Below are 15574 nucleotides of genomic sequence, written 5' to 3' on the forward strand. Positions count from 1 at the left end.
TTGATATAGACCACTACCCAACAACAAAAGAAGCAAAATATTATCTCATTTATCTAGAGCACTAGGGAAGTTTCAGTCAACTGTTACATCAGTAAGTTAATTGGAATAATGACGTGAACTATGAATAGATTACCACTTTTCAAAGAATAGAATAGAATAAAATTCAGAGACAAAATAAATACTATGATTAAATAAAATTAAAATTAAAATTAAAAAATGTAGATATAGAAAGAATATGAACAGCAGTTGGTTTTGTTTGAGGATCCTAAGTTATAATTTGTTTCCGGCTTATAGAGTTGAAGCGAGTAGAATATTTTGATTTTGTGAGATTTACTCATAATTCCTGAACAAAAGAATTTAATGGAAAAATGGAATGACTAGTATAATTTTAAAATCAGAAATTTGTCACAAAGAGATAGACTAAAAATGTGAGAATATTAGGTTCACAAATGTAGATGTACATAAAAAAGAGCCAGAGTACAAAAACTCTCAGGAATAGATTTTAAGTAAGTAAGATGACTTGGAAGAAAAGTGAACAGAAATTAACATATCTAGTAGAAACATAATAAACATCCTAAAAAAGATGTCCATTCATTCAGTGATGCATGGGCGTATAGGACAGATATGCGTTGGCCTTATACAAAAATACTTACTTGTGGACTTTAACATTGGACAGTGAAGCTATATATCTATGACAATAGAGGAATGTAGAAATCCCAGAGAAAACACTATACAGGGGTATGTAAGGAGGGTGATGTGTATCAATAAGAAAAGTCTTTTTATTTTGAATTCTATATATGCTCTTACCATACTATGAGTTCAACAAATTATGAAAATTCACAGAAGGCAGACTGAGATAATGAAGGGATTGAAAGAAATGTTACCAAACAAAACATGTTCTACAATTCCAATCAACTAAAAACTGGAAGTGCTCATAGACATGATGTAGATTCCAAAAAGAAATTTCTCAAAATGAAGTTTACCTAGAAGAAAGGTCTAGGTAAACGGTTAGTAATATTTTAAATGCAACGTTTCAAAAATTTGGCCTATTTGGCCTTGTGATGATATGGTTGAATTGAGTTGAAATTTCAAACGGGCTTACAAGTTGGCAAAAATAAAGTTAGGTTAGGAGATAGCCAGAATGATTTTTTTTGGTATACCTGGACTAGTCTAACTTGTGTAATAAGAAGGCAGGATGAACCACCACAACAAATGGTTCCTTTTAGTTCTATGATTCTAGAAGGTTTCATGGACTTAGAAATTTAAAAAGTCATTATGTCAATGCCGTTTTTCACTTTATTCAATAAAATATTGTATGACACTTTAAACAAATGAAAGAAATAATTTTACAAATATATTTTGATGTAATTTCATTGATTATCTCAGAATTATTTTCCATTTTTAGGGGTTGATTAAGTTCACTGGCAAGAAATCAACAAGTTTCCAAATAACAAATCCTTATGCCTTTATTACTGTATTATATAGGCTAAGGGCATCTGAATGACATATTCACTCACTGACAAAAATTTTAAGAGATGAAACTCAAAGTGTAAAGCCAAAATCATAAGCAAAAATGATCACAAAAAATACTGAAGAGTACTGTTCTAACTATTAGGTTTTTTCTACATTATATTTGGAATATAGCTTTTATCAATTACATTCAATATCAGTTACATAATTTTATGTTTTTTAATTGTTGACACCATTCATTATTTTCACATGCAACTTATTGTGTCATTTGAAATACTAAATTATTAAATAAGATGTCTATCATTTTAAACAAGTCCTTAAAATCATCAGGATAAAAATGCAATGCTATTTCAAAACTTCAGAAAATATTTTTTTCATTTTATTATTGTTATTTAAGGTGTGAAAATAGTTATTAGTTTTAATGAAAGGTTATAGTGGTATTGTAGTATTTTTTAATTGCGCTAATAAAAAATTATAGCTAAGTTGAAATTTATTAATATTTTAAGGTAATAAATCTAAATATGGTGTTTTGAATATATCTCCATATTCTACATGTTTACATTTATTTCTTCAACCTTTCAGTATATACCTTGGCTCTCTATCAAGTATCAAACTATAGCATTATAAAAAAATAAGCAAAAGCAAGCTTATGAAGTGCTTGGGACCTACTTGGCAAGAATTAACAGATGTGCTTAAAATGACTCCTGAGTTTTAAAAGATAACTTTCTTTTTATTAAATGCTTCATGTGTTCTCTTCTGGATCTTTTCTTATGCATTAAAATAGAAGATAATGTGACTGTATTTAGGCATTTTTTTAAAGACTTACAGTAATCTTTTTAAAATGTTTGCGTACACCTAGTTATGTGTAAAAGTTGTCTCCTTGCAGTTTTAAATGTTAACTTCAGCAATCAGAGTTATAGAAACTGAATGTTGTTAGTACAGAGGAAGATTCATTTGTATTTTTAAGCATATCACCATTGCACTGTTATCACTGTATAAATAACAGGAACATCTTCATTAGGCTTTTTAAAGCTACACAAAAAATAACGACATCTACAGCAACCTTTCTGAACATAAAAATGTACATTATGTTCGTTAGAAAACTAACTGCATGTTTAGCAAAAGAAAAATAATACCGCCTCCTCTATTGCCACCTCTTATTTAAACATTTTGATTAAAAGCAAGTTATTAGTGTCAATTTTTAGCTTCTTTAATTATGTAAGGGACTTGCATTTTTGTACTTAGAAGATGAGTCTATTTCTATTCCTAATGATAAAAGGCACAAGCATTAAAAACTATCAACATGTGAATTTAGGGAACAAAATGATCAAGAATAGTTTTGGTTTTTTTTTTTTTGAGTTGGAGTCTCACTCTGTCGCCCAGACTGGAGTGCAGTGGCTGCTGCCGGTCACCACAACCTCGACCGGCTGGACTCCGGTGATCCTTCCGCCTCAGCCTTCCGAGTAGCCGGAATGACAGGCATGCGCTACCACGCCCGGCTGATTTTTTGATTTATTGTAGAGATGAGGTCTCGCTCCCCAGGCGGGTCTCGAACCCGCGGGCTCAGGCAAACCATTCTCCTCAACCTCCCAAAGGCGTGGGATTACAGGTTGAGCCGAGTCCGGCTAGTTTTGGTTTATAGTTTGTATTATTAGGTTAACCATAAAATGTACTATAACTATTAAGTCAGATGCATGATTAATTATGGATTTATGAAAAGATAATTGTGATTCTAAGATGACATTAAACACTAAAAGTTACTTTTTAAAAATTAGACATGATTAAAGATGTATGAAGAACCAAGGCTAAGTAAAAACCAACACAATAGTTATTTTCAGGTTAATTTTCTATCCATGTCACACTTCAACCTCAAATTCTAAATTTTGAGCAATGTGAACCACCTAAAATGGATAAAATATAAACTGTCATTAAAAACTAATTCATTCCAACACGTATACCTAGACAACATGCAAACAAATTTAACTTTTTCTGGTAAAATAATAGGTGCCGTCTTTTGACTTCCAGCAATACATATAACTGCTAATAAATTTCACAATCTCCAACATCAGATTTCTAAAGGAAAACGCCAGATTCTCAAGAAGTTGAAAAATTGGCACTGAAATATATGATTCATTAATATTTAATTAATAAAAATTATTACTATAATTTTTAAAGTAAAAAAATAAAAAGCTAGTCAGTGGATTAAAGACATTTGTGGATGTCTAAAATTTCAGTTCTATTTGTAAGTGTAATTTCACCAAGATGAGTTCTGACTAAGAATAACAAGAGTAAGTGGATTTTACTACTGTATTTGAAGTAGATGTATCTGTTCTTATATGGAAAAAAACAAATATATTTGTATCAATTTAGAAATAGAAATTTTAATTATTCTGAATTATATGCCCTTTCACTTTTCACCCTGAAATTATTGGTAATGTATTTCTAAAATGTATATTCTTAATTTAAGTGAAACAATAGTAGAATATGCTGTTTAAAATTTGGAAAAGTTTTACTTTCAACAATAAATAAAATTTTAAGTCCAGAATTCAATTTCAGGGGCAAAGATCCCGTCAGGGTCCTCACTTATTAAAACTTGTTTAAGCTACTTTAATTTCCTGGAACATGTGAATTTGTGAATTAAACTTTAGGACTTTAGCATCCAAATGCTGTCTTAAACATCTCAATACTTTCCCTTCTTTAAAAGTATTTGTGCTCTCCTTATAGACTATAAATTCAAATTTTAAAACAAAACAAGTATCAGTTTGTAGGGAGGCACAAACCTTTTTGTTTCTGAAGAGCGAAAGTATTACAGCATGATGGGGTAAGAGCATTTCTAAATAATTTGAAAAGCTGAACACAATCCTCCAGAAAAACACCATTTAATCACTGTTGTCACCACAATGTATGCATCTGAAGAAAGACCCGCTCCTTTAACCATATGACACTTGTCTAGTCTCATGAACAATGTCCAGACTAGTGGCCACAGCCTTCATACATTCCATCCATGTCTTTCACATTGTACATCAGAAGGGCTAAAATAAATGTTCTTCTGGGTTTTTTTAATCTCCTTTGAGTGTTTAGAAACATTTTTTTCCTTCTCATTTCATCAATCATACAAGAAATGATACATCTACCATCTATCTCATCTTTTGTTTGCAGCTTAGAGTTTCATGAATTTTTGGTTTTTTTGTTTTTGCATTAGAAGATGAAAGAAAGCATTACGTAGGTTGGAATTGGTGGATGAGATAAGTCATCTTTTGATTGAGCTGTTATGCTTCATCTTTATCAAATATTATTTATGTAGTTTGATGAAGACATTCAATTGTCAGTCGTATTTACGCATTAACGAAAAGGAAAAAATTCCTGCATAACAGAACATAAGTGAACTAATATCACTGCCAACATCCTCAAAGGAAATATATTCCAGAATCTCAAAGCATTTTTATTATTCACAATGTCTGTAAAATACAATCTATGCATACTCCAGCCTGGAGTGAAACCCCAACTCAAAAAAAAAAAAAAAACCGCAAAAAATATGGTCCCTTATTTTGAAAGAGTTGAGTGCAATTTTGAATGCTTTAATGTTAGAAGAACCTATTATTTTAAATAAATGAAGACTATTGTTATATTGACCCTCTTCCATCACAGAGTGCCGCTGATTCTGATAAGAGTCCTGAATCTATTACTAAATCATGCTAAATGTTCAAAATGATGCCTGCACAGCTTCCTGGATTTTGCCAAGTTGATTAATATCACCACAGTAAAAGGACAATTAGGCCTTTTGCTGGTATCAATGAGAAAATGCTTAGGTTGTCAAGAGATAAATTCCCCCATCTTAATTTAACCCTTCAAAACACATGGAAACCAAGTAAGCCAGCGTGAAATAGTCAATGAAGAACATTTGAAAAATGTATTCTTCAACAAAAGCAAAGGTTGTGTTTTATTGTCAGCAATGATGTCCTAACACAGGAGATCACGCCTTCCTGTTAAGCACACACATTTTTCCATAAGAAAGTGCCACCTGCATCCAAAGTCACTTTTGCTTCTACAAACAACCCGAATCCTATTTTACCAAGAAGCATGGGATGTTGCTCTTTATCTCCTCAAGGGGAATATTTTCACAAAACCCTTTGTGCCATACTTACTCAAATATGGTGGTTTGTAAGGCGCTCGCGTATTAGACAGCAGTCCGTCCAGCTCTTTCCTCTCCAGAGTGCTGTGAAGGGCCTTCTCTTTGCCAAAGGTGGAGAAGGACCGCTCGGCCCCGGGCTGGGCTTCTGGAGTTTCAAACACCTCCGTGTCTGGAACAGAGTCCATGCCAGGGACATGCAGATTGCTGCGGTAATCAGCAGCCTGGCGTCCATCAGACGGGACAAAAGAAGGCATCCAGCACCGATCCGAGTGGCCCAGGGCTTTACACTCCTCAGTGCAGTTGGAGAAGAGATCCATACCTGTAGGCAGAAAATAGAAACTACAGATGTAGGCTTCACCAACATGACCAGCTGCTTAGCAAGGAAAGATTGCAGGTAGCTCAAAGGGTCACGGGTGACGGTGTCTTGACAAATTTCTCTTGTCTTAACTTGACAGGAGCCCAACTGTCTTTGTTTCCTTTTGTTCATCACTTTAAAAAGAGAAAGTAATCTGCAAAGATAAAAGGTAAGACTCTTCTGGAAAAGAGGCCTCTGAGGTAGATGGTTCAATCCACTCAGAGGACAGGGGGAAAAAATGTTGGCGCTAAACTATTAAATGAGCAGAAAATCGTGAGTATAAAAAAAAAATTGGATATTTAAAAAATGTCTTGGGAAGTTCACAATAGAGAAAAAACCCAAGGGTAAAGGATTCATGATCCATAATCCTAACAATGAGAAGTCATCTGATTTTCTTTTTTCTGAGAGACAAAAATGGAAGAAATACACTAAGTGCTAACAATGATACTTAGATTATGAAATCTGGACGTGAAATAAAGTGCAATTCAGCAGAAATATGTCATAAGCACAGATAAATCAGTAAATATCAAGAATGAAACACAATTTCACGAGCAGCCAAAAGCATGCCTTCTTAGGTTCCTAGCAAGTGACTTCCTAAAGGTATTTCTCCTAAAGGTATTTCTCAATGGCACCCAGGTAGTCCATATTACTAAAAACCACTTATCATTTACCACCTTAGACAAACCCAGAACAAATGACTGTAATTAGTGAAACCAAGGTAACCAGATGCAGTGTAAATCACCTGCAGATACTATTGACAAATACCTTATTACTTGTTCTATACTAGAACACACTTGTCTTGGTCAACACAGAACTGTTTGCTTACTAATCCTATAATACCAAGATTTCAAATGACAACTTCAGATTTCACTGTCTTCCTTAGATTGACAAAATTATCAAATACCATGTGATTATGATCAAGAAAGGTAATTCAGTTTCTAAAGCAAAACATAAGAATTTTTAAGCACTACATAATACTATTCGATATATCTGCTGATATAAAGCACTACACATAAACAAAAATAGTATTTTAATGTTTTTCTAGACATGGTAACATATTAAATACGCTAAAACAGTATCAATTTGAAAAAACAAAATTTGATTATTAGTCTGTAGACAAAAACTCTCAAATGCGTAACTAGACTGGAAAAAATTAGATTTTTTTTTAACCAATAGAGTAATATTTATTTAATAAACATCTTGATCATTACTTCTATAAATACCACAAGTTATTTAAACCCTATAGCAGGTTTTAACTTTCAATTTTCTAATGGTATTCTGTTATCTGTTGATTTATATGTGTGTATGTGTGTTTGTATACATATAGTAGTACTTGCACATACAACATTTTTTTCAAAATTATAAATACTCTATCCACAGTATTTTGGAGTTAAGAATAGCTAATCACATAGTTAATTTTTAAAAACTAAGACCCAACTTCTTCTTGTATATTAATCTCACTACGTAATGGCTTTATTTTAAATTAAACTACGTATAATGCTAAGTCTGACTTTGATTCTAGCATTCCATTGATAATTGTCCTGTAGAAGTCTGGAAGTAAATTACTGATCAGTGAACTGTTGAGGAAAGAAAACGTGAGCTGAAGCTGGGATTAAGGAATCTGACTGAGAACAACATGTAGAACATGTAAATGTTTCACCAGACACCAGAGAAACTCAGCCCTTTATCCTATTTCTGCAAGAAGATATGCAAAAAGAAAAAGAGAAAGGGAAGGGGAATGTTCCTGATACACATTTACATGCTAAGTAGGTAGAGGCTAGAGGGAACAGAACCAGAGAGGAGATTTGTATTTTGACACACTGCGGAATAAATGCTGCCCATTTAATAACAGAGTGATGGGAAAACGAGTGGTTTTTTTTTAAATAGTAGGAACTATCTTTAAGAGTAAAATTATTATGTGCAGTTATTTCTTTTTAAAATATATTTAAGTGATATTATATTTGAAGAGTTAATTGAATTATGTTCAAACATGAAGCTATAATTGCTTTATTGGATTTTGATAAAGTTGAATACTAATGTAAAATTTGTAATGAAGGCCATTTTTCTTCACATGATTGAAAAATATAATTTAAAATATGCCAAATAAGACCAAATGCAATCTTTCACATATTTTTCTGCATCTAGGGCCCAAGGACTCTTCTAATTCTGAATATGACAATTTTCACACAAAATTTTAATGAACTAGTATGTCAAAAATAATATTCAACTATTACTTGATTATGTTTGAAGTTACTTTGGGTATGCATTATTCTTAATGGGCAGTTTACACCTAATTGTGTCCATTTTCTTCTCTTGCAAGTATGTGGTTTTTCTGCCTCTTTCAGAAAAAAGTTCATACGAGTTGAGCATCTGTATAAAAAATGTAGCATGTGCATGAAAAATGTGAGAAATATATAAACTTTTTGTGGAAAGAACAATATTACTTGACTGGGAGAAAAACTGCAAATAATGTTCTTAGTAAGTTGGTGAATTACTCCTTTTAAAGTGAAATTCCCTTAGCAACAATATACAACCTTCTACAGTTAGAAATAACAGGGAAGGTGAGTCCAATTGAACATACATTTTCCACCAGTTTTACTGATAAGAAAAGTGTACCTCTTTCTCATTAGGAAAAATCAGGCAGAGAAACAAAAATTAAAAGCATAACACAATTAGCAAATCAATAAACTTCAAATAAGTAACACAAAATTTGAAAATAGATTTTTTTCATTTGTCATTTAGATATATAGTTTCAGAGCCACACACGTTTATTCCAAGACAACTCTTCACCTTAGTGAGTCATTGTATGACCAACATTATTCTGTTTTTTGTCACTTATCACTAGCCTCGTTAAATGCATTATTTTAATGACCAAATACCCACAGGTATATTTAAGCTTTGTGACAAGTGGCTACCTGATATACAAGGATGCCAGATATCACAGTACCGATGACATATTACAGATACATACCTTTCACACTGTTTTTGCAAGTTTCTAATGGGCTCAAATGGAAGAATCGGGAGTTAACAAGTTTAACTTGATTTTTCTTTTTGTCATTCATGTGCCCTGACTGAAGGACCTGTGGGATTTGTACAACAAAAACTTACAGGCCAAACCTCATTTTTTTAGTTTTTTTTTTTTTTCAGTTTTGTGGATTTAGGAGGCACATGTGCAGTTTTGTTATACGGATATATTGCGTAGGGGGAAGTCTGAGCCTTTTAGCTTAGCCATTACTCAAATAGTTTACATTGTACCCACTGGGCAATGTCTCATCCTCCTCCTCGCTTCACGCCACCATCCCATTCTTCCTAGTCTCCAATGCCTATTATTCCACTCTCTGTCAAACCTTATTTTCAAATTTTGGATAATTTCTAAGAAATGTTTCAATATATGTTTTCACTTACAATCTCTTTTTCTAGTTATTTATTTTTTCCACTTCTCAGAAATAATCTGTTCTGCAAGCCATGACAGCTGACGTGATAGACTGCCTGTTATGCAAAGATATCTTTAGACACATTTTAAAATACATAGTTTTCAACTGGCAAGTAATTTGTCCTGTAATTCAGAGGCAGGGGCTATTTCTGTTGAGAACACACTCTGATTTAAAAAATACTAGAACTGGATTCAGTTTGTGATGTGTGTTGATGAGTGTAATAATACAATGGTATGTGTACATTTCTTCCATGTGCAATAAGCCTTCATTAAAAAACGCAATGTTTTCCCAACATGATCATTGATTTTAAAGAAAATCAGCGCTTTTCATTTTTTGAGAAGTTTTCCAGTCTTCCTTTAACTACTTAATAATGGATCAATAAGATAGTTGTAACCCAACAAATTTCTGTAGGTATAAGGAATATACGGTTTGGGAGGAAATATTTATGAACATAACTCACTCATGAAAAACTCAAGATATAGCCACCCAAATTCTCTCCCTACCTATCATCTTTCAAAATGTTTATACTTTCACCATTTCCTCTCAAGAATTTTGTCTTATGTATTGTTTTCACTTACAAATCTTTCCACATTTTCAAGTTGTAGCTCAAAAGATTCACCAGAAACCTGAATAAGCTTTTGTAGACACGAGTGTAAATTCACTTTATTTATAAAGCCAAAAGCTAATTTGCCAATATCTACACTCTTATTGAAATTGGGAAATGGATGCCTGTATTTTATGACAAACCAAGAGTTCTCTTGCTGATATCGTAGTAGTGCCATGGCTTAATGCATTTCATGATTTACTTTATCTTCTAATTTGAAAATACTGACCAGTCAAATCATTTTACTTTCAAAGTTTTTTTGTCAAATATTGACCATATATGATGTATAAATCTCATAATAATTAGTTAAAAATGAAACATGCTTAGAAGATAAGTTCTCCTATAACTGAAAGAAAAATTTGCAAGAAAAAATTTGACAATTTTCAGGTAAAACGTAACAAGTAACTTGGCCCTCATTAAGATTTTGTTCCTCAACATATTTGTTTTCAAAAGGGCACCAGGTATCAAAGATAAATTCATAATTAATCATAGTATTATTCAGTGTAGGTGTGTCATAATGGAAAAATAACTTCTCATCACTAAACAGATCTCCTTAGACATACCCCAAACAACATGAACAATGTTTAAGACTATACGATTAAAAATGCCGTGTCCATATTCTGAAATAGAAAAAAAAATACTTTTCATCTGACGACACAGTATGTAAAACTGAAAATGTATCTCTTTAAAGTCCACTATTTTAGTCATCTAAGCTGTGATTAATCAGTTTTTCCTCTTGTGATGGTTTGTGGATGCATTTACCACATCTTCTTGGATTTCTGCCATATCTAACCAATACGTCAATAGAGCACTGAAAAAAACAGAAAGCACCTTGACAAGGCTATAGAAGGAACGTGCCACAGAGCAGTGGTCAAGGCAAAGAATTTCACACATGGAGCCAGGTGCAGTGGAAAACTGAAACAGCTTATGTAATTCCCCATGCAGCTGCCTCCGTGCTTAAAGCCCTTCTATGAACAAGATTGGTGACTGCAAATGGCTTAGAAAAAAAGAAAAGCAAGAAGGGGCGGGTGGAAGAAAGAACAAAAAAGAAAACTATTCATAAAAGGACAAACAGAAGGCATATCCAAATACATAAATACAAAGTAATGTTAACACAGAAGAAGAAACTGGAAATAAAGAAAACAGGAAGTTTAAACAGGTGAAGGACTAAGCTAAATAGTGGGTATAATATAGTATGGAATAAGTCACAAGCTGAAAGAGAGAATTCAGAATTTTTATCTTTCCACAGTGATTCTTCCTTGATAATTGAATTCCCCTCCCTAAAACCTAGTTAAGTGGGATTTGCTTTTTCGATGCATTTTTTTCTATCCTAATCTTAGAAATACATATGTTATGAAGAAAAGTACCTGTTTTGCAAATTTGGAAGATAATTAATACCTGGCTTTACAGAGGAATTAGCCAGATTTACCTAAAATGGACTTAGATTTTTGGAAATAGTCTAGCTAGCTGCTTGGTGTGAGGTTTATAGTATACAGCATCAGTAGGGACTGAGAAAAGTCATTAAGTAAATGCATTTTAATTCTCTGCATTTAGGGTTTTATACCTTAAAACACACTTCAAAATCATTCTTACAATAAAATTAGACATATTAAATCTGATTGCAATTCAGCCCACAAAGGTGCAATTACTTCTTAATATAAGCGCTTTATTACAATCCTAAAATAGCTATTATTGTGCACAGTGTGTTGTGGCTACCCTGTAACTACTCATGCAATACATAAATGGATTGGTAATTCAGTAATACTTCTACACATTTAAGAATTTAAAGATAGGAAATAATGTTACCATTTTGATTAAAAGAAAAACTGCCTCGCTTTAAAAAAAGTCTCCAGAACACATTTTAGCATTTTAATATTCCTTTAAATGTTTTGACATCTCCAAGAGTTTGAGAGCAACATCATCAAAATGGCAACACTGAGTGCCTGTAAAATAAAACAGCTACTAGGAAGAGGCATTGATAGGAATACGTTCTCATACATCTTTCAAGTTTAGCCTCTTTTGCAGATGTTTATCCATTTCTCTTTCTTTGGTTAGGTTATTATGGATCATTATGTCTGAGGGACTAAACTAATTGAAATGTTCATTGAGATTGGAGTGCTACAGAAAAACAAAGGGGCACGGGGTGGGAAAGGAATAAAACCCAGCCAAAGAAACAAGTAGCAGATTCTCTCTCTCTCTCTCTCTTTAACATAAAACATTTTGTTTTAAAAGTTTTAAAAGCCTGACGGTTGAATTGGAAACTCTGGGGGAAAAAAAGAACAGGAATGAACAATTCTAAATGTACAGTGTTTTAAAGATGACAATAAATCATATGCCATATATAGGGCAAAAAATGAAAGGGACTTTGTACTCACATATAAACTTCTGGCAAGATCTGGTTTGTTGTCAGGTTCCCAGACACTAAATAGATGCTCTGTTCACTTAGCGTGAAGGCCCGCAAGGGGCAGGGACCTCCGGGGATTCTTGGCAGTTCTCAAGTCTCATTAGGTCTGCATATTAATGACTCGCAGCAACATAAAGAGACCCTTGAGCAGCCTTTTTTCCCTTCCTCCTGCCTGTTTCCCAAGGCTCGGGCAGCCACAGACACAGCACACATTAGCCAAGTGAGAGGCTTGTAGCAACCACTGCTGCCAGGCCACCATGGGGTGTACACTGCCCTTTGACACACTGTCTCAGCACCATCAGAGGTCCACCAAGTGTGTTAAGGAACGGATGCTCTCGAGGACTAATATTACCTTGAAAATCAGAGCCCTGTCACTCCATGGTTATACTATGAACCGAAATAAAAGTCAATGTTCAGGTGAGCTGAGTTGAGTCCAGAGACAGTCCAATGATGGGCATTTTCAGAAGTTATAAAGATTGACTAGCCTTCCCATTTCCTCATGTGTCAAATACACACAGAACGAGATAGAAAAAGCAAAATATTCAACAAGCACCCTTCATAGATGAAATCCCAATGAAGTGGAAACACAATCAGAGATGTATTAAATCATCCTCCTTTTAACATATACATTTGATTTCATGTAAGAGTTTCCTTTTAGTATTAATGATAAGAGTTACCGGGATCTTATAAAGCTTAAAAGTTAAATTTGTATGGAGAAAAGTAAAGTAAAAAATACATATCACGATGCAACCACCATCAGTGACTACCATGGAGCTTACATACAAATACACTCAGAGTTGAACTTTTGATGGGTCATGGACCAGTGATAAAAACATGAAGAAATCTAAGACACCTCAGAAAATACACATCATTGCATATGTGTTGAAGTCTGGAACCCCAAGAACCAAGATTGGAAAGCCTGTTTTCAACTGATATTGACTTTTACTCACCAGCCTTTCTCTCATTCAATACCTGATGATGTGTACAATGCATTGTCCTAGAAAGCCAAGAAATTCGGATTCTAGTCCTCGGTCATCTGTTTATACTCTTGTGACCTTGTGCAGGTCAATCAATTTTATCCACCTTCGGTTACCTCATCCATACACAAGTCTAATAATACCTAATTGACAGGGACTGGACCCAGTGAGAGACCTCTGGCTTTTTGCATGCAACGTAATTCCATTAAGGAACATTATCAAGGAAAGATGCATTTCATATTCTAACACACTCCACAAACAGTATCTAACTTTAACTCTCCACAGGAACATTACATTTGTACAATTCTCTTTGAGTAGACAGTTATCAAAAGGGAGTGACACTGTCTTTCTGTGGCATGGCCAGCATTAAATTTGCATAAAGTTAACTAGGACATCATCCTTCCTAGAGTTATTTTTTAGAAATAAAAATGATAAATGTCAGCATTTAAGCTTGCCTTTTGATCACACTTACCAGCTGACTGGGCGCGGTTGGTGGCATCGTGATCACTGTCTCCCTGTTCACTGTCTCCGTGACCACTGTCCTTTGAGCTTACTATGTCAGCTTCCTGGAATGCAGAACTATAAGTACAAAAATGTGAATATTAGAATAAAAAAGGTGAAGAAACACAGAAAACATTCTTCTGCCACCACATGGTCACAGATGGTGCTGCAGACTCATAAACGTTTTTAGTTGGCTTTATTTCTGAATAAAGCTAGTTTTTAATCACCTAAGTATAACTCTTTAAAAACTGACTATTAACAGTCAGTTGGAGAACGCAAGTCATGTAAAGTCTAGAAATATTCTATGATTGAAGCTAAGTGCATTTTTATGCCATTTTCATAAAACAGGTGCAAATATATATCTCGATCACTTAAGAAAACTATCAGAAGTCCATGTAGAAATGTAAACTGGAAAAATATTCAGAGATATGTTTAATAAGTGATGCAAACGAAAGACACCCTTTTGTAGGGTATTGTCTAAGAAACATATTAGAGTTACTATTTATGTCCTGCTCTAATTGGAAATACTCTATGTTTTTTATACTTTAATATAGAAGAATATACCTGCTTCCTACTTCTAGTAGGTTGTAAATCGTCCATACACTAAGGTGGGGGGGGTGAGGAGTCCATACCTGTTAACTCGGCGAGGTCTGTCAACTAGATAGCTGAGCTCTGCTCGTTGGTGTTTAGTCTAGGAAAAAAATAAATAAATCAAGAGCATTTGAATACTGAGGGTTATACTAATCGTCTGTTTTTGAGGCGAGGAACTATGTGGCGCTTAAGGTATACATTTTTATGAATTTCCAAGCTGTCCTCAGACCTCAGCCTAGTGGTTGCTGGACAGGGACAGGGGACAGATGCAGAGACACTTGAAGCCACATTGCAGTCAGCTGGAATGTTAAAAAAATGGAAGTTTAAAGGTGTGTGTTATTTTTATGAGATAATGTAAATGACCTCACAGCTGGAGCACATTACTTATTGTCTCTAACAGTCAACCTAGTTATACTCTGTAGTTCTGTCTTTAGGTGGCCTAAAAAAAGTGTTTAGGTGCATACTGGTTGACACAAGAAAAACAGCACGCTCAATAAGCAAAAAGTTTGAATGGTTCATGGAATTATGTTGTTGTTTATTTTCAAAATGTGCTTACGATACAAATGAGCTGTACAAATATTCATGAAAGTCAAGATCTAAGACTCAAATAAAATAACCTGTCAGGAATGGAGTTCATAATCCTGCTCCCTCCCCACGCCCCCGCCCCCATACTTTTCCCCCTCCGAAGGCCCTCAGCATCCTCCACCCTCACCTTCACCGCCCACACACCTTTGCAGGTCCAAACTTTCTTTTACATAAACCAACTCTCTTCTGGCCCCTCCCCACCCCACCCTCCAACTTTGTCACTTCTCCATCCTTTAAAAATAAATCAGTATCGACAAGCCAAATTACTTTTATGAAGAAAGCCAACAGCAGTGATTTTTTCCCCCAAAACAGTGGCAAAAGGGTGGTTGTTAGCTAAAAAGATATATTTGAGACAACAACTGTTTAAGCCTTTCTTAGTTTACTCTCACAGGGGTTTGTGCCAAGCAACTTCATTCAAATTCACACTGTGTGGGCGCTCAGCTTCAAGAGCGTCTGTAAATGCTGTCCAGGGCAGAACTGAAGGCTTTTTTCTTTTCTTTTCTTTTTTTTTTTTTTTTTGC

General features: G+C 34.2%; 1 protein-coding gene across 1 annotated transcript in view; it reads right to left on the reverse strand.

Moving 5' to 3' along the window:
* PCDH10 (protocadherin 10) overlaps window positions 1-15574 on the reverse strand; it is a 59781-nt gene that overhangs the window by 40584 nt on the left and 3623 nt on the right. The window contains exons 4-6 of the mRNA XM_021717848.1: window positions 14510-14568; window positions 13849-13955; window positions 5616-5921 (exon numbers count right to left, since the gene is read on the reverse strand). Coding sequence (XP_021573523.1) covers window positions 5616-5921; window positions 13849-13955; window positions 14510-14568 — 472 coding nt within the window. The remainder of the gene's footprint in view (window positions 1-5615; window positions 5922-13848; window positions 13956-14509; window positions 14569-15574) is intronic.

The sequence above is a fragment of the Carlito syrichta genome, unplaced genomic scaffold (assembly GCF_000164805.1).
Source record: "Carlito syrichta isolate Samal-C Ts95f unplaced genomic scaffold, Tarsius_syrichta-2.0.1 Scaffold311260, whole genome shotgun sequence".
Classification (NCBI taxonomy): domain Eukaryota; kingdom Metazoa; phylum Chordata; class Mammalia; order Primates; family Tarsiidae; genus Carlito; species Carlito syrichta.